General features: G+C 33.1%; 1 protein-coding gene across 1 annotated transcript in view; it reads left to right on the top strand.

Moving 5' to 3' along the window:
- The window catches only part of LOC150018864 (cytoplasmic dynein 2 heavy chain 1), a 283,446-nt gene that overhangs the window by 137,299 nt on the left and 125,718 nt on the right, over positions 1 to 20,429 (top strand). Inside the window, exons 66-69 of the mRNA XM_090265892.1 lie at positions 5,165 to 5,328; positions 7,146 to 7,265; positions 7,817 to 7,951; positions 16,128 to 16,271. Coding sequence (XP_090122018.1) covers positions 5,165 to 5,328; positions 7,146 to 7,265; positions 7,817 to 7,951; positions 16,128 to 16,271 — 563 coding nt within the window. The remainder of the gene's footprint in view (positions 1 to 5,164; positions 5,329 to 7,145; positions 7,266 to 7,816; positions 7,952 to 16,127; positions 16,272 to 20,429) is intronic.

Below are 20,429 nucleotides of genomic sequence, written 5' to 3'. Positions count from 1 at the left end.
ACTGAAGTTTTCAAGTATGCAAATACTGCTTCTCATAGGCCAAGAAGGTATTCAGTTGGTTTTCTTTCTTTGTGGATAGTGGTTGTAAAGCCAACAGTTTATTCTTAATGGACTGTGGAATGTCTCTTTAGGCAATGTCACTTTGGTTATTTGGTAGGTAGGGTTTGACATTTATCTTCATTTAAATACCATTTATCTTTAGTTAATAGGCTTAAGTAGTATTCAGTACCATTCAGTGTAAGCAGCTTTTTTAATGGAGACTGTTATCAAAATGTTATCTATATAATGGAATGTTTGCACCTATATGGCAATTCACATGGTACTAGATTTATCTAGCTCAGATGATAATACATTTCTGAAGAGTTTGGACCTCTAAGATATACTGCATACAATCGATAAACTGATTTTGGTTTTCTTCCCCAAAAAGTATAAAAAAAGAAAACATTAGTAATCATTAGCAATGTTCAAGTCTGCAAACTAATTATCAGTTATTACAACTTTAAAGTCACTGGTATGTCAGGCACTTTAGAATCAATGGTGGCCACTTCCTCCTTTAAACTTCAGTGGTCATAGTAGACTATTCATGCAACATTGCTTTCCAAAATCAAGACAGATAAAATTCTGTTGAACCCTTGCCTGGTATAAAAAGACTAATTTCTTTTTCATTTCCTGGCATTATGCATTTCAGTATTGGCGGGATTTGGGCACATTTTATGGAATGATCTTGCTTATATCTTTGGCTGATTTTTATGCACAACACCAATGTGTTACAATTAATTTATCCAATTAATATATCTTTATATACAAGTACCACAAATGTTCACATCTGTTATACATGTTTAGCAAACAAAACAAGGCAAAACAAAATATACTCAAGCCTGATTCAGCTTAAGAAACAAAGATAATAGACAAGTTAAGACTTCCTCTAGAAACAGAACAGGAGACCAAATCTTATACCCAATTATTCTATCTTCATAGTTCTCTGGACCACAGTGAAGATTTTGTGTCCTGAAGAAAAAATTGATCAAAATTAATTCCATCATAAGTTAACTCCAATGTAAATCAAGACTTTCTGCAGTTAAAGATGTGTTAGACTTAAGAGTTCCGCATCTCCTATTTTCTAAGAGTAACATATGGGGCTTATATACAAGGGTCTTTTTCAGACAATAAGCCATTTCTTTTGAATTTTTTAAAATGTTACATCCAAAAATATGTTAAATTCAAATAATACATGCTTACAAAATCATACAGTACATAATGGCAGTGGTCTTTTGTCCCTTCGCTCCTCATTACTAACCCTATTCACCAGAGAAAACCTATTAATTTTCAATTTTAACATTTTATTGAAATATACCTCGTATATGTGTGTGTGTGTATAAGCACCTAGATTTAGAGTTGATTTATCAGCACTCCCAAAGCACCCCCCAACAAGCATAATAATAGTATAGATAAGTTTTGCTTGTATATGTACGTTGCACAAATGAGAATAAAAGAACAGCACCTGACAGCTGTGGGCTGGGAACTGTCCTGGCTCTACTAGCTTGGCTCTGGTGTTTTTCTGTTGAACATAAAGCACTTCTCACCTCCAATGTTAGACAGGTCACTCTATTTCCTTAATGATATCTAAGCACAAAAACAAGAATACTAAAAAAACAACAACAACAAGAATACTTTCCATATCAAACATACCAAACATCTTCCTCTTCCAGCTAATTTGAGTGACTTTTGCTTTGTTACCAATGATAAGTTAATATTACTCCATTTAGATACCAACCATAGATTGTCTGCTATTTCTGATAGTGCTCGTTCCCCAGAAAAATACCACTTTCTTTGAACCATTCCCAAATCATTTAAGTCCAAACCCCATGACAAGCGTCTCAATGCCTCCTTACTAAGACACTGCAGTTTCCCATGATGATCAGTCTTTTATTGCAAATGCTAGTAAACCTCCTGATGCCCTTTCAGCATTGATTTTATATTGTTTTGTCTGTAGTCTATATTTTGTGTATTGTTCAGCTTTAGTTAAGGTTGTTTTTGTTTTGTTTTGTATTTTTCCACTCATCCAAATTGTGAGATCTGTTGGTGTATTTTTTTTATATATATAATAGTGTCATATGTTTTTCCCTTGGTTTTGTCATGTCTCCCTTTTCTTTGGTAATTTTTCTTATTCCTTGATCAGACTTGATAAGGGTTTATCAATTCTACTAATCTTTTAAAATACCAGCTTTTAACTTTGTTGATTTTCTCAGTTGTATTATTTTATTTTTTCATGTATGTATCTCATTTTAATTTAATAGAATGTTTCTATTAACAATCATGAAAAATATATAATTGCTTGTATTTGAAACAGTATATTCATATAATTTTTTAAAATTATAATTGACATACTATATTGTATTAGTTTCAGGTGGACAACAGTGATTTGACACTGGCATACCTTACAAAGTAATGATGATAAGTTTAATAACCTTTTGTCATTGTACGAAGATATAACAATGTTATTGACTTCTGTTCCCTGTACTGTACATTACATTCCTCTGACTATTGTATTTTTAAACTGATATTTAGTCTATATTTCATTTATATTATCTTGCTTAGTTTTTTTTTTTTTTGGTCATCTTTTTTATATTCTTGAAAGGGAAATTGGAAATATTGACATTCAGAAAAGTATTGATATTCAATTATTTTCTTTTTCTTAATATATGCATTTATGTTTATAAATTTCCATCTAAGTCCTTTTTTAGCTTTATACCACAAATTTTGATTTCTACTTTGATTTATAAATTACTTAGCAATTTTTTGATATTGTTTAGTTTCCAAGGAGTTCGAGGTTTTCTAGTTACCTTTTTTGTAACTGGTTTTCAGCTTAACTCCATTGTGGTGAGAGAACTTATTCTGAAGTGTTCAGATTTTTTGAATTCTGTTGAAGCTCTCTTTATGATCTGACATTGGTTAATTTTCATATATATTCCATGTACAATAGAAAATTATGTGAGTTTTGCTAATAGTTGTTTTAATTTTTTTCTAAAGTCAATTAGGTAAAGTTTGTTAAGTGTATTGTTATCGTCCATGTCTTTAGTGTTTTGTTTTTTCTGTTGTGTATTGAGAGGATATCTTAAAGTCTCTATGACTTTTAATTTGTTCATTTTTCTTTTAGTTTTGTGGATTTTTACTTTAAATATTTTGGAGCTATATTTTTAGGTGCATACATATTTGGAAATGTGGTATCTTCCTGTCCTGTTATTTCCTATAGCATTATTAAATGTCCTAATTTATTCCTAGAAATTTCTGAAGTTTTTTAGACTGACATTAGAATGGTTTCAGTAAGTTTTGGGAGTTAGTGTGTGCATGGTATTCTTTTCCATTTTTTTACTTTCAAATTTTTCTTGGTCTAATAAAGCATGCCTCTTATCTGTGGTATCATTTGGTTTTGCATTTTTATTTACCTTGCATATATATATATATATATATACACACACACACACACACACACACACATACACAAACACATACACATAGTAATTTAATACAGTAAACCAATTCATGCAATAACATATAGGTTTCAAATAAACTTGATTTTTTAGTCAGTTTTTTATGATTTCTTAATGGTTCCTGTACATATAACAATGCACATCTTTGACTTATTATTTTAATACAAATAAATACTTAGCCACTTCTCCAGTACTGCACTTGAACTCCACATATCCCCTGCCTGCCTTTACATTTTTGTTGTGATACATTGTCTTGCTCCTCATATTATAATAGTGTTTAAAATTTATACTTATACATATTTACCCTTTCTAGTGTTCTTAAATTCTTTCAGCATTTCTTCCATTTATCTACTCATTTCCACCTGAATTATCCGTTTTTTTTTGTCAAAATGATTCACTTGAATATTTCATTTCCTGAAGGCCCAGTGAAAACAAACTTCTTTTTCTTTCATTTTTGAAGGATTTTTCTTTTTGTCTGTCATAGAATTCTGGGTTAACAGTTATTTTCTTTAGTACTTTAAAGTTTTTATTCCATTATCATCTAGTTTATGTCATTACGGTTGAGAAATAACCTGCTTGTTTTATTGTTGCTTCTTTCTAGGCGATGTGTCGTTTTTCTCTGGATGCCATAACATGTTTCTTTGTCATTAGCTTTTAGGTGTTTGACTCTGATGGCATGAGGGTTGGTTTTCTTTGCATTTATTTTGCATAAGCTTTCTTGAATCATTCCATTTATTGTAGAAGTATTACATTGGACTTTTACATTTGTATTTCTCGATAATGATTAAAGTTCAATATTATTTTGATTTTGTTTTCTGGGGCAGTAGTACTTCCTCTATCACAAAGTGCTTTTTAAATTGTTTTCTCATTAACATAAAGTTTTTAAGTAAAATTGTAAAATTTATCCTGGTATTCTTAAAAATTCTTTACAATGTTTTTCTTAACCTTTGAAAATCATCTTTGAAGATATGTATTTTGTATTCAAAAATCAATTATTTGTTGTCAGTTTAAAATCATAAGTTATGGGTATAATTGTTAATTTCTTTATATGTTGTATAATAAATATCATTGTTTTTTATTTTAGAATGTACTCCTTTATAAGGCTGAACTTGTTTTTTCTTAGTTTAACTTCTTGTCATGAATTACCTGTGTATGGCTCTCTTAATAAATCTTTCTTGATGTAATTAATGGTCACTTTGTAATTACTCATATGTTGATAATCATAGGTTTTTACCAGTTAAGTCTGTCTCCTAGTATTATATCTTCAAGTTTAATAAACACTTTTAACTGATGAATTTAGAAATACAGAATAATATATAATTGAGTTATTTTTTTGTAATCTGTAATTTATTATATATTTTGGAAGAATTTAGAATATGAAACATAGTTAACATTAAAACCATATTGATTGGAAGTATACATACTTTTTTGATGCTTTAGTATCCCAGGGACATCTTACTGATCATTACTTACAATTGCTTGCATAAGTGCCAGTTACTAAAGCATTCTGGTTAATTGTACCTTGGGTAGCCTAACTTTTGCTGTCTTTTGGACTCTGTTGGAAAGCCTATAATATAAGCTATATTTAGAAATACCAGAAGATTATATTTTTATGTCATGTAGCAAGATACAGAATATTCAGACCAACTAATTGTGTCATTTTAAAAAAATAGGACCACGTTATGTGGTACAAATAGGTGATAAAATGATTGACTACAATGAAGAATTTCGCCTTTTTTTGTCAACGAGAAACCCAAATCCCTTTATTCCGCCGGATGCAGCTTCCATTGTTACTGAGGTTAACTTTACTACGACAAGAAGTGGATTACAAGGACAGGTATACATCTATCATTATTTACCTTAGAAATCTTTTTTCGTTTTGTATACTCATTAGATATTTTGAATGGGAAGCTATTTTGTTAAACTCATTAGCATTTACTCTTTTGAAAATATAGTTTAAAGTTAGTGTAAGTCTTGTGGGTTTATTTCATCTATCATTTGTGTTAGACTTGTGCATTTGTTAATAACATCAAATTGTTGATTCTTTTGGTATGACTTTAACTATTTCTTTCATATGTGGTGGAATGTGAAAACTGGAAGGATCTTAGAAGTTAAGATCAGCTACTTTATTTTTTTAATTATAAAAAATGAAGTTTAAATATGAAAATTGCATGTAATTAACGTATTAAACTAGTGCAGGATCTTTGGTTCCCATTCAACTTTATTTTTTCCCCACCAGAACATATGCATCTTTGAATTTCCTTTATCTATGTATGGTTTATTACTGTATGGATTTCAAAATAAAATAAATTTCAATGTCTAGACATTTACTTATATACTTATTCATTTTTTTCTTTAAAGGTATACCTGATGACTTTGAGTGTCATCCTGTTTTTTATGCATCTAACAATAGTAGATATTCATTTGATTTATATGGTAGTGTGCAAATATATTGTAATTTTATAAACTTCCTTTTAAAACATTTTTCTTATATAACTCACTACATACATTTTTATGAATATTATCTTTTGACTTACTTGATATCTCTTATAAGTAAAACAAGGTACAAATTCATAATGTGGCAGAATAATTGACAAAATTACTTCTTTTTTAATCCTCACCTGAGGATATGTATATTGATTTTAGAGAGTAAGGGTGGAGGAGAGAAAAAGAGAGCGAGAGAGAGAGAGAGAGAGAGAAAGAAAGAGAGAGAAATAGAGAAACATCAGTGTGAGAGAGACATTGAGCAAGGTACCTCCTGTATACATCTAGGCCATTGAACTCGCAACTTTTTGCTGTACAGGGTTGTGCTCCAACAAAGTGATCCACCTGGCCAGGGCCGAAATTGCTTCTATTATCTAAAAGCTCTCCATAGTAATTGTTGAAAGTGGCTATTTAGATCTTTAACAAAAATTAATAGAAGATGCTTATATAGCAGACTTTGAATTATACATTTTATGATATGCAGTGTCATTCCCTAATTAGAAGTTTCAAAATTAAGAATTTGACACAGCAGTTTTTAGAAAAGCGCTTTATAAGACTTAATTCACATACAAGACAGTTCACCCATTTAAAGTGAATTCACTAATGTTTTCAGTGTCGTCCTGAGTCTTAAAAGTAACTTACGTTTGGAAGAACAAAGTTTGCGAAGTGGCCGAGCTATTTACGTTCTCACCAACAGTGTATCAGTGTTCCACTTTCTCTGCACTCCTGCCAACACTTGTTATTATTTGTCTTTTTAATTATAGCCATACTAGGGGGTATGAAGTGATATCTCACTGTTACTTTGATGTCAAAGTACTTTTTAAGTAACATATCTCATTTCTTTGTGTGAATACTCAACCATGAAAAATGCTAGCTTCCATAGTTTATATATGTAATCCAATTTTAGAACTAAATATTTCATGTTAATATGATAAATAATGCAATTTCTTATATCTGTCTTGTAATATTTAACATTTTAACAATCAGTTTATTTTTTCTCAAAAAAAATTGTGAAAGTGTCTCATGAAATTAGAAATAATAAAATGAATATATGGTATCATGATACTTGTAGTACTTGGTCAAACATAAGGCCTGTGTGTGGGAAGTTTTTGTTTTGTTTTCTTTGAACTTGATCAAAAGAATAACCTTGATCTTAAATTTTTATTTAAGCTTCTGGCTTTAACTATTCAGCATGAAAAACCTGATTTAGAGGAACAGAAAACAAAGCTATTACAAAAGGAAGAAGATAAGAAAATACAGTTAGCCAAGCTTGAGGAATCACTTTTAGAGGTAAAATTTAGTTATTCAGGATATGTTTTATATTATATTTCTTTCTTTAATGAATATAAGGAAGTATTATTAATTTTTTTTAAATTAATAGTACTTTCAACATGTTTTTGGTTTTGTCAAAGACATATCAATATATATCTTAAAATCAAATTTCAAACAAAAAACTAGATATGTTGGAGTATAAGATTTTAGGAAATAATGTTTTAAGACAAGCAATTTTTAAACAAATACTGTCTTTAGACTAGATTACTTCATTAATTAATTATCTTTTTATATGCTCAGAATTTCAAAGAAGCATTAAAAGATAGCAGGAATTATGATTTAACTTGTAACTTTAAGTAATTTTCTGTTTGATTGATAAAATTAATATATGTGCACTGCTTTGATGATATAGGATAAAGATGTCCTATATCGTTCTTATAGGTTGTAAAATATTGAAATTCTTATACATTAACATAAACATCATTTAGTTAATGAAAGTTAATATGAGGTTTTTTAAATTGACTAATATATGTAATAATGTTAATGTAATTTTGCTAATTTTTCTACAGACACTTGCCACATCTCAAGGCAATATTTTGGAAAATATGGATTTGATTGAATCTTTGAATCAGACAAAAGCAAGCAGTGCACTTATTCAAGAGTCGCTTAAAGAATCTTACAAACTCCAAGTTTTTCTTGATCAAGTAATTATTTCCTCTTTGTGATCTTATACATGCTTTCTTAAACTTTTGTGTTAATATTATTTAAAATGTGCAATAGAAACAATGATTGCCAAAAAAGAAAGCTATTCAAAAAAACATAGCCTTGGGTCTGATTGTTATTATTATAGGGAGGGTGATGAGATCTTGGGGGGCTGGAGGGTAGAATCCTGCTGGGTTCTACTGATTCCAGAGATAATGTTTTTATTGTATTTTTTTCCATTAACATTTAGTTCCCTTATGCCCACCTCCCCCTTGCAATCACCACACTGTTGTCCATGTCTGTCTGTCCTTCTTTTTCCTTTTTGCTCCATCCTTCAACTCTCTAACCTCCCCCCTGCCTTTAGCTGTCATCCTGCTCTCTTATCTATGAGTTTGTCCCCGTTTTCCTTGTTCAGGTTGTTAATTAAATTCTACATATGAGTGAAACCATATGGTATTTATCTTTCTCTGACTGGCTTAATTCACTTAGCGTAATGTTCTCACGTCCATTCATGCTGTCACAAAGGGTAAAATTTTCTTCCTCTTCTTCCTCTCCTTCCTCTTCTTCCTTCTTCTTTTTATGGCTGAGCAGTATTCTACTGTGTAAATGTCACTTGATTGTTTTATCCAGTCATCTACTGATGGACACTTGGGCTGATTCTATATCTTGGCAGTTGTAAATAATGCTGCAGTGAGCACAGGGGTGCTTATGTTCTTTCAAATTAGTGTTTTGGGTTCCTTTGGATATATCCCCAGAAGTGGGATTGCTGTGTCAAAAGGCAGGTCCATTTTCAGTTTTTTGAGGTATCTCCATACTGCTTTCCACAGTGGCTGCACCAATCTGCATTCCCACCAACAGTGCAGGAAGGTTCCCCTTTCCCCACATCCTCACCATCAACTTGTTTGTTGATTTGTTGATGATGGCCATTCTGACAAGTTTGAAGTGATATCTCATTGTGGTTTTAATTTGAATCTCTCTGATGATTAGTGACATTGAGCACCTTTTTATATATCTAATGGCCATCTTTATATCCCCTTTAGAGAAGTGTCTATTTAGGTCCTTTGCCCATTTTTTAACCCTTTGAGTGCCAACGTCACTGTGAACGATGCTGACAAATTTTCCAAAAAGTGCCAGTGTCATTCCCAGCAACTCTTTTCAATGGCTATAAATGTAAATAACAATGGAATAATTCGTGTGTTATGTTTTGTTCTCTTTTTTTTGTACCTCAGGTTATATATTGATATAATTTTTTCTCATGTTGATCCAAATTTTGAATTACACATAGCCCTCAAAGGGTTAATTAGGTTGTTTTCTTTTTCTTTTTTGGTGTTGAGTTTTGTAAGTTCTTTATAAATTTTGGATATTAATGCCTTATCAGATGCATTGGCAAATATGTTCTCCCATTCTGTGGGTTGTCTTTATTTTTTGATGATTTCCTATGCTGTGCAAAAGCATTTTAGTTTGATGTAGTCCCATTTCTTTCTTTCTTTTCTTTCTTTCTTTCCTTCCTTCCTTCCTTCCTTCCTTCCTTCCTTCCTTCCTTCCTTCCTTCCATCCTTCCTTCCTTCCTTCCTTCCTTCCTTCCTTCCTTCCTTCCTTCCTTCCTTCCTTCTTTCTTTCTTTCTTTCTTTCTTTCTTTCTTTCTTTTTCTTTCTCTTTCTTCCTTTCTTTCTTTCTTTCTTTCTTTCTTTCTTTCTTTCTTTCTTTCCTTCCTTCCTTCCTTCCTTCCTTCCTTCCTTCCTTCCTCCCTCCCTCCCTTTCTCCCTTCTTTCCTTCCTTCCTTCCTTCCTTCCTTCCTTCCTTCCTTCTTTCTTTCTTTCTTTCTTTCCTTCCTTCTCCTTCCTTCCTTCCTTCCTTCCTTCCTTCCTTCCTTCCTTCCTTCCTTCCTTCCTTCTTTCTTTCTTTCTTTCTTTCTTTCTTTCTTTCTTTCTTTCTTTTTCTTTCTCCTTCCTTCCTTCCTTCCTTCCTTCCTTCCTTCCTTCCTTCCTTCCTTCCTTCCTTCCTTCCTTCCTTCCTTCCTTCCTTCCTTCCTTCCTTCCTTCCTTCCTTCCTTCCTTCCTTCCTTCCTTCCATTTCTTTCTTTTCTTTCTTTCCCTTGCCTGGGAGATATATTCGATAAAATATCGCTGTGAGCAGTGTCCAAGATTTTGCTGCCTATGTTTTCTTTTAGCACTTTTATGGTTTTGAACTTAACATTTAACTCTTTGATTCATTTTGAATATATTCCTGTGTGTGGTGTAAGAATGTAGTCTAGTTTAATTTTTCTGCACATTTCTGTCCATTTTCCCAACACCATTTATTGAATAAGCAACCTTTAACCTATTGTTTGTGTTTGCTTCCTGTGTTAAATATTAATTGATATAAAGGTGTGGGTATACTTCTGGGCTCTCTGTTCAGTTCCATTGATCTATGTGTCTGTTTTTTGACCCAATACCATGCTGTTTTGATTACTATGGCCTTACCGTATAGTTTTATTATTAGGTAGTGTGATCCTCCAACTTGGTTCTTCTTTCTCAGGATTGCTGTTGCTATGTGGCGCCTTCTGTAGTTCCATATAAATTTTTGAAATATTTGTTCTAGGTATCTGAAATAAGTTGTTGGAACCTTGATAGGAATTGAATCTATAGTCTGCTTTGGGTAGTATGGACATTTTAATGATGTTAATTATTCCTACCTATGAACACGGTTTGTGCTTCCACTTATTTGTATCTTCTTCGTTTCTTTCTTCAGTGTCTTATAATTTTCCGAGTACTTGTCTTTTTACATCCTTGGTTAGGTTTATTCCTGTTATTCTTTAGAAGCAATTGTGAATGGGATTGTTTTCTTAATTTCTCTCTCTGTTAGTTCATTATTGGTATATAAACATACAACTGATTTCTGGATTTAATTTTGTATCCTGCTACTTTACCGAATTCATTTATTAGTTCTAGTAGTTTCTTGGTGGAATCTTTGAGGTTCTCTATGTAGAGTATCATGTCATCTGCAAATAATGACAGTTTTACTTCTTCCTTTCCAGTTAGGATGCCTTTTCTTTCTTCTTGTCTGATTGCTGTGGCTAAAATTTCCAGGACTGTGGTGAATAAGAGGTGAAAGCAGACATTTCTGTCTTGTTCCCGAGCTTAGGTGAACGCTTCTAGTTTTTGCCCATTGAGTATGATGCTGGTTGTGGGTTTGTCATATACGGCCTTTTTTATGTTTACGTATGTTCCCTCTATTCCCACTTTGCTGAGAGTTTTTATAATAAATCGGTGTTGGAGTTTATCAAATGCTTTTTGCTCATCTATTGATACGATCATGTGGTTTTTATCTTTCATTTGGTTTATGTGGTGAATCTCATTTATTGATGTGTGCATATTGTACCAGCCTTGCCATCCCAAAATAAATCCCATTTGATCATGGTGTATGATCTTTTTGATGCATTGCTGTATTTGATTTGCTAATGTTTTGTTCAGGATTTTAGTTTCTGCATTCACCAGGGATATTGGTCTATAATTTTCATTCTTTGTAGTGTCTTTATCTAGTTTTGCAATAAGGATAACACTAGCCTCATAAAATTAGTTTTGGAGCCTTCCCTCCTCTTGAGTTTCATGAAATACTTTGAGAAGGAGAGGTATTAGTTCTTCTAGGAGATCTGGTAAAATTCACATGTGAAGCCATCCAGTCCAGGACTTCTGTGTGTTGGGAGCTTTTTGATTACCTCTTTAATTTCACAGTGTGTAATCTGTCTATATTTAGATTCTCTGATTCTTCCTGATTTAGTTTTGGAAGTATGTTTGTTTCTAAGAATTTATCGATTTCATCCAGGTTGTCCAGTTTGTTGGCATGTAGTTGTTAATAATATTTTCTTAAAATTCTTTGTAGATCTTTGGTGTCAGTTGTTATTTTTCCTGTTTCATTTCTGATTTTACTTATTTTGGTCCTTTTTTTTTTCTTGGTGAGTTTGGTTAGAGGTTTGTCAATCTTGTTTATCTTTTTAAAGAACTCCCTCTTGGATTCAGTGATCTATTGTATTGTTTTATTAGACTCCATTTCGTTTATTTCTGCTCTGATCTTTATTATTTCCTTCCTTCTACTCACTTTGGGCTTTGTTTTTTTGTCTTTTTCACATTCAAGTATAAAGTTAGATTGTTTATTTGAGCTTTTTCTTGTTTTTTTTTTGAGATAGGCCTGTAATGCTATGAATAACCCTCTTAGGATTGCTTTCCCAGTGTCCCACAGATTTTGGATTGTTGTGTCCTGATTTTCATTTGTTTCAAGGTATCTTTTGATTTCTTTTTTGATCATGTTGTTGACCCATTCCTTATGCAATAACATGTTATTTAGCTTCCATATCTTTGTGTTTTTCAGTCTTGTTCTTGTGATTGATTTCTAGTATCATAGCGTTGTGGTCAGAGAAGATGCTTGATATGATTTCAATCTTCTTAACATATGGTCTATCCTAGAAAACGATCCATATGCATTTGAAAAGTATGTATATTCTGCTGCTTTGGGGTGAAATGCTCTGGAGATATCAATTAAATTCATTTCATCTAGTGTGTTGTTTAAGGCAGCTGTCTACTTATTGATTTTCTGCCTGAAATATCTATGCAGTGAAGTCAGTGGGGTTTTAAAATCCCCATCTATGACTGTATTTCTGTCAATCTCTCCCTTTATTTCTATCAAGATTTTCTTTACATATTTAGGTGCTCCTATGTTGGGTACATAATTGTTAACTAGAGTTATATCCTCTTGTTGGATTGTTTCCTTTATCCTTATGTAGTATCCTTCTTTGTCTCTTGCTGTAGCATTGGTTTTAAAGTCTATTTTGTTGTATATAATTGTTTCTACCCCAACTTTTTCCCTTTTCATTTGCATGAAATATCTTCTTCAATTCCTTTATTTTCAGTCTGAAAGGGATTTATTATCTTTTGATCAGAAATGGGTCTCTTTCTCTTCTTCTTCTTTTTTTTTTTTTTTTTCTCTTCTTCTTCTTAAAGCAGGCCCTTTAACATTTGTTACAGTACTGGTTGGTAGTAACAAACTCCTTTAGCTTTTTCCTGTCTGGGAAGCCCCTTATTTCTCCTTTGATTTTAGATGACAGCCTTGCTGGGTAAAGTATCCTTGGCTGTAGGTCTTTGCTTTTCATCACCTTGAATATTTCTTGCCACTTCCTTCTGATCTGAAATGTTTCTGTTGAGAAATCAGATGACAGTTTAATTGGTGCTACCTTGTATGTAACTACCTGATTTTCTCTTGTGGCTTTTAGGATTCTCTCCTTATCTTTAACCCATGTCATTTTAATTATAATTTGTTGTGGTGTACGCCTCTTTGGGCCCACTTTTTTCTGGGCTCTGAGCTTTCTGGACTAATGTCTTTTTCTTTCACCATACTAGGGAAGTTTTTGGTCATTATTTCTTCAAGTACATTCCTGATTCCTTGCTCACTCTCTTCCCCTTCTGGTATTCCCATAATGTGGATGTTGTTATGCTTCATGTTATCCCAAAAGTTTCTTAAGCTCTCCTCATTCCTTTGAATTCTTTTTTCTTTTTGCTGTTCTGCTTTGGCATTTTTTCTACCTTCCAGGTCACTGAACCGATCCTCTGCTTCATCTAACCTACTCTTTATTTCTTCCAGTGTATTATTTGTTTCAGATATTGCATTCTTTATTAGCAACTGGTCCTTTTTTATGGTTTCAATGTGTTTTTTCATGCTGTTGAGTATCCTTATTACTCTAAACACTGTCTGATAAATTGCTTGCTTCCATTTCATCTGCTCTTTTTCTGGAGAATTCTCTTGTTCTTTCGTTTGGGTCCTGTTTCCTTGTTTTCCCATTCTGTCTGTTTCTTTGTGTTTGTTTTTATGTATTAGTTAGATCTGCAAGACTCTGGTGCGGGCCTTATTAACCCCTGCCTGTGACTGGCCCTGGGCAACCTGTTTGGAGCTATCAGCCATACATAGCTTGTTGTTTCCTCTGCTGGGCCTAGGTGTGTGCAGAAAAAACCAGCCTGCCACAAAGGCCAGCTTTTATCAGTACCTGGCCTGGGGGAGCGTCAGCTATAATTTCAGAACTCCCATTGATCTGTCTCTTCCTGCAGGCTTTCTATTGGATTAATTCGTGAATGTATTTTAGCTGTACTCTTCAGCTACCAGGTTTAAGAACCACAGCCTGTGGCAGAGTAATTCTGGTGGGTGGGGCTGTTGCTTCCCCTCAAGCTGATGCCTTTTGGAGAGGAGTGGTCTGCCTGAGCAAGATGACTCCTACAGTATAGGGGATGAGTCAGCACAGGGATCTTCATGGCTTTTCCTTCAGTTCTCAGAGCCATTAGCCCCAGACTCTCCCCACATGTCTCTAGTCCACTCTGCCCTTCGTCTGCTGGAGCCCAGGGTAAGTGGCTGCATATGAAGTTTTGTTCATTGGCCCCTTTAACAGGCTGTCTTCGTCTCCAGCTGTCTCTCCCTGGTGGGCAGACACCCTGCTGCTTTTCATAGCTGTATGTTGTTTGGGTTCCTTTCCCAGTGCTGGTGCTGTAGGGTGGGGAGCCCAACTTGGGGTTTAGACCACACACTTCTCGGGGGGAACCCCCAGCCGCTGAAATATCCCTCCAGCACTTCAGCTGCCACCTGCGGGAGCCCAGCCAGTCCTCTTGCACCTCCTCTGCACTCCTTACCAGTCTTCTTGTGATGATGTGGCTTCTTCTGTCTGTCCGTGGTTATAAGGATTCTTTCTAGCTATTGTTCACTTGGTTATTCAGGATCATTTTCTTATAATTTAGTTGTGATTCCAGTTGGGTCCTGGGAGGAAGTTAAGGTAGCTTCCACTTACTCCTCTGCCATCTTGGGTCAGTGGTATAACACTATCTGAAGTTCTAGAGCGATAGTTTTGTATTGAAATATATAATGAGCCTATTGAATATTACTGTTAAAGCATCCTTGTTGTTCTTGAAACTTAAGGCAAGTTAAATATATTAATTAAAAGATATATAAGCTACTTTTTTACCTGCTTATTCTTGACTATGTGATTGTGATGGTCTCTGAACTACTTTCTTACAAATGATTAAAATCCTTTTTAACTCTTTCTGATATTTCCTTTTGTAAAATTTCAGCCCTCTATTAGTACAATATATATTTTCCTCTGCTACATTTTGGTGACTGAGATTTGCTTGAAGAAAATCAGACAACCAAGCAGATTAATGTTGTTCTCAATTTGCAGGCTCCAAACTGACATTAGTCTTCCTTGACATCTTTAATTTTTTACCATTCACCTCAATAATTTTTCAAATTTTTATTTGTGTTTCTCAACCCTTGCTAAAATTTTACAATGATATATTATTACTTTTTCATTTGAAAAAGAGCTCTGTAGAAACTAGAATAAGAGCAAACTTACAGCTCGCTTCTAATCCAGTTATCCCACCTTCTCTAAACTTTTGCAGATGTCACAACTGTCATTTGTACCAAAAGAGGTCTGAAATCTCTTTCTTTTTCTTAACAGACATTGCTGAGACACAGGCATAATTTTACAAGTGTCATATTTGTAATCCTAGTGCTTTGATCAGAATGACATGGCAAGTCTTCTCAGAGTTATATTCAGAACCATAAGACCATTTAATCCTAGCATCCTCTCATTTTTATCATCCTTTACCTTCAGTCAGAATCAAAGCCCCTGTGGTTATTGGCTCTTCCTATGCTTATGTTCTGCAATGTTAGGTACTTTATTATCTTAATGTGTCCCTCTGTTACAGTCTTCTTTGCTCTAGTTACATCAATGTCCTTGCTGACACTAGTCTCATACACTAGATTCATAGTTCTCACTTTTTTCTGCTGCAGGCCTAGCCTAGTAGTGCCATGCCCTTTTGCATTACTCAAACTGGTTCTATTTTGAAATCAAAAATTGCACTTTCCCCTCTTCCCCTAATACAGGTGCTCTTGCTCCTGATTAAGGTCAATCCATGAACCACTTCTAACTTTGTAATATGAGGGGTAGAGAAGTCTTTAAATATATATTGCCATCAGTTTCATAAAAATAAAAACTGGATCATGCTACTATTCCTTATAGTTTTAAAATTCTGTATTTGTCATCTTCATTTGTTGGGTGTATGTACAAATAGTAAGGCTGTAGCTGGATATGTGCATAGTGGTCTGTAGGTGGCAGTAAAGCACTATTACTCAGATTTTTTATTCCTCCCAATTAATTATCCACAGGAGCGGGATGCCTATCTTCCTCTGGCAGAGAGTGCCAGTAGAATGTACTTCATTATCTCTGACTTGTCCAAAATTAATAACATGTACCGTTTTAGTTTGGCTGCATTTCTTCGACTTTTCCAGCGAGCTCTGCAAAACAAACAGGTATGCTATTGGTTACCCTGTAGCTGAGTCTGAATAAGAGCAATCGCTTTACTGATGATGAATATATAACAATAATTTCCTGAGCAAACTTATTTGTAATTATACATCAAAAGACCACATGTAACAATTTTAAACTATATTTAAAAGAAAGTAGCTCCTGAATTGTATTTTATGTTCTTAACACACTGTCCTAATGTGACAGTCTTCTTACTAGAAATAATTTATGTTCCTAGTATAAATTTAAAAGTAGTAGATGATCATTTAAAAAAAAAAAAAACCCAGATGAGTTAGGAAAGTATAAAGATATGAAATTACTCACATACTCCTACTGCTTGGGGAAAACAACAATTAAAGTTTTATTGTATATCCTTGTTGTTCGAAGCTTTAAGATGTGGCATTTATTGTTTTAGATCATGGAGATACAGGAGTGCATACTTCTTTATCAAGTTTATATTCTAATGGAGGAAGGCTGTATTAACCAATTTAAATTGCTTTAACCAACAAGGTTCATACTGTCCTTGAAAAAAGTATTAGTATATGTAGACAACTTTTTGTCAATCAGTATAAAACTACAAAATATTATTGAGAGATTGTGACACTGTACCACACTTTACTTCCTATATGGACATTGTTCTGGTTAGTGGTGCTAAAAATTATACGATTACCAAAATTGGCAGATTAAAACTATTTTTCTTATACTTGTGGATTCTGTGGGGAATTTGGTTAAGGCAGAACAGGAATGACTTATCTCTGCTTAACAACGTTGACGACCTCAGTTAGAAAGACTTGAGAGTCAAATTTGGGTGTGGGAGAGACTTCACTTGCATGGCTGGTGCCTTGGTGGGATGACTTGGCAATTAGCCATGAAATTTAGCTTCCTCCCAGCAGAGCAGTTGGATTTCTCATATTATGTCTTAGAGCACCAAACCTGTATCCCAGAGGGCAAGGGAGAAGCGGAATCGCCTTTTATAACCTAGCCTTGTGACTACATCATTTCCACTGTGTTCTATTGGTTAAAGTAGTCATAAGCTTACCCAGATTCAAGGGGATGAGGAAATAGACTTTACCTCTTGATGGAAGAGGTGTCACAAAATTGGGGGGTTATATTTTAAAACAGCTACAGAAATTTATAAGGTTTTGATTTTTTCTTTTTTTAGTGTTTCACTTCTCCAATTATTATTTTTCCTAGTTCTTTTTTTTACTAGTTAAATTCTTATTTAAATAGGCAAAAGTGCACATTTGTAAGCTTTGCACATTACCTAATTATCCTTTTAAAGTATATGCTATTAGTATCTTAAATTGATGCAATGGGTGATTTTTTTCTGTTTACACATTAACAGTGAATATTATGAATCCTTTTTTCTATTTACACCTTAACAATGGATATTATAAATTCATTACATTGGATATTACAATTTAATATTATAAATGTTAAATATTTATAATTATTATAAAGTAATTGTACTTCTAGATAATTGAGAAATATTTTATTGTATTTGCAAGTCTGATCATTTATAAGATAAATATTACTTATAAATATAAGATTATATTTGTATTTCTTTGGTGAATTTTTTTATCCTATACTACTAATATTTTAAAAATTGAGTTTTAAGATACTCTTACATATTGTGGACATTACACCATTGTCATATGTTGCAAATATTTTGAATTTTTATTTTACCTTTTAGTTTTTTTCCAGAATACTTTTATAAGACACAATTTATCTAATTATTCTTTATAATTCTTGCATTTGGTAAAATACTGATATAGATGGGTTTTTTTTAAATTATTTTTTGAGGGGAGAGTAATTTTTTCTTTTGGTTAAATAAGGGAACAAAATGTTATATTTAAATAGGCTTACTTAAAATTTTTTTTTTGAGAAAAGATTATTCTGTTAGTGTTTATTGCAGACTCACTGTTAGATATTTTTCTTAGTATTGGGTTATATAATATAATCAGAGAACAAAACAGGACAAAAATTATTTTTTTCATTAGCTTGGCTAATTACTATTTTCATGAATGAGTTATTTCAGAAAACACTGGATTATAAATAATTAAAGTTTTACTGATTTTTTTCACTAATATATCTCATTTGAAGTGGTCCTTATATTCAAAGTTGAAATAAAATGAAGAGCTGATGCTTTGGGGTATGTTTTGTTAACAAAAATCTGTCTACTCAGTCATGGTAGACAAGATAAGCATTTCTGTCATGTATATTTGTTACTTCAAGAATCTAGTGTTTGTCCAAAGGAAGGGGAAAGGCAGAAGAATAAATAATTGCAGTTTTGGACCTTAGTTTTTAAAAAATATTTTGAATGTTAGAATAGGTTAAATTTAATCAAAACATTTATAAAATGTACTGGCACAGGCATTTTTACAAAAAACAATGGTATAAACTGTGTGAGCATTGGTTCATAATATATGATTGACATTTTATAATTCACTATGTCAGCAGATAAAACTAGAGAGTCATTTATGCTTATATTTTTGCATTTAAAATTTCTCATATATTACTTAGTACTACACAGTCAAAAATATTCATGTTAAAGTCAGTGACTAAATTGATAGGAGAACTGATAAATAGGTTAGTAATTCTCACTAAACTTAGTAAGAATATTGGTTATTTACTCTTTAGAAAAGGTTATAACTCAGTATCTTTTCAGTAACAATAATAGTTCTGTGATAATATGTCCACTGAGGAACATTAACCTTTATGTGTGTGTGTGTGTGTGTGCGCGCACGCGCGTGCGTGCGATTGTGTGTACTTGTGTTTGTGCATTTGAATTTATTTTAAGTTTTAAATAAGCAGAGTAAAAAACTTACTTTCCAATGATTTGAAAATCCATTGGCTCTTGTCAGTACTTTACTATGTCTCACAATAGAGTATCTTTTAGTGGATCCAAGTTTCAATTTCACATGCAATCTTTGATAATAAGCAGTGAAATGGAGAGGAGTGTTTGCCATATGAACTAGTAACAGTGAGCTCTCTCAGTTAGAACATGCTACTAACAAGGACAGAAACCTAGGTTTAATGCATCTCAGTGCTCAGTTCATGACAATTTTACCAGTTTCCCACATTACAGTGCTCATCTTGGATGTGTTTCTCTAAACGGACTAAACTATTTTATTGGTTTTTTCCATGTCATCTTATCAATTATAATTAAGGAAGCAAACACATTTAGTTTAAATGTTATACCTCAGTTGAACTCTGGAAAGCGTGTATTCTTCAGTTACTCCTGGAGTGAGACTTAAAACTTATGTCACACGTAGGGGAAAGACCAGCCTTCATAACCTCCTCCCCCATTCCTACCCAAGTCACTCTTCATGAGTCAAAGGAAGTAGCCATTAATGATATTTTTCAAATTATGGCAGTCATGTACAATGGAAGTACAGAAGCAAATAAAAACACTAAAGGTATGTATGTGCTTTTATAGCACCAATATCAAAGTTATTGCTCCTCCTTATTCAACCTGGAGGGCATGGTTTAAGATTGTTTAGGTTCTTATATTGAGGATGAGAAAATTCTTTATAGGGTGGTTCTTTATAGGGTATAAATTCTTTATACTGTTGTGGGGCTGGATTGGTAATGATACTAGACATAATGAGATGGGTTTAACCCAGACTGATGTAGTATTTTTTTTAATAGTTTGTTTTTTTATTGTATTTTTTCCATTACCATTTTTTCCCCTTATACTCTCTCTCTTCTACCTCCACCCCTAGGAATCAATGTGGTATAGGCAAACTCATATTGTGTTATTGGAAATTGATTATAGTGTTTATTTATTAAAACTTTTGACTGTCAAACAATTTAACCAAGTAAATTTGAAGATCTAATTGACTTTATTAAATGCTTCATAAATTAGGCAGCAACCCACATAGCAAGTAGAGGGCACTCTTAGGCTGTACAAAATGGGAAGTTTTTATGGGAAGAAGGGTGGGTCGGAGGATCTGTTAGGAAAAGAAAAGAAAGGATTTTTTAGTCCAGGACTTCATCTTTTATGGAGGAAGAGAATGGCAAGGGTTTTATCATGCAGATTGCATCTTCTTCCTTTGGCAGGGGACAGGGAATGAACTACGCCTGTGACAAGTTACCTTACTAGTGTTTGACCAGAAGAAAATTCTAGACTGGTTCATAAAGATTACATTTCTGGTGAATGT

The sequence above is a fragment of the Furipterus horrens genome, unplaced genomic scaffold, assembly GCF_987537825.1.
Source record: "Furipterus horrens unplaced genomic scaffold, mFurHor1.1.pri manual_scaffold_2, whole genome shotgun sequence".
NCBI classification, from domain to species: domain Eukaryota; kingdom Metazoa; phylum Chordata; class Mammalia; order Chiroptera; family Furipteridae; genus Furipterus; species Furipterus horrens.
The sequence above is the reverse complement of the archived record's forward strand: the minus strand, read 5'-3'. Positions and strand labels throughout refer to the sequence as shown.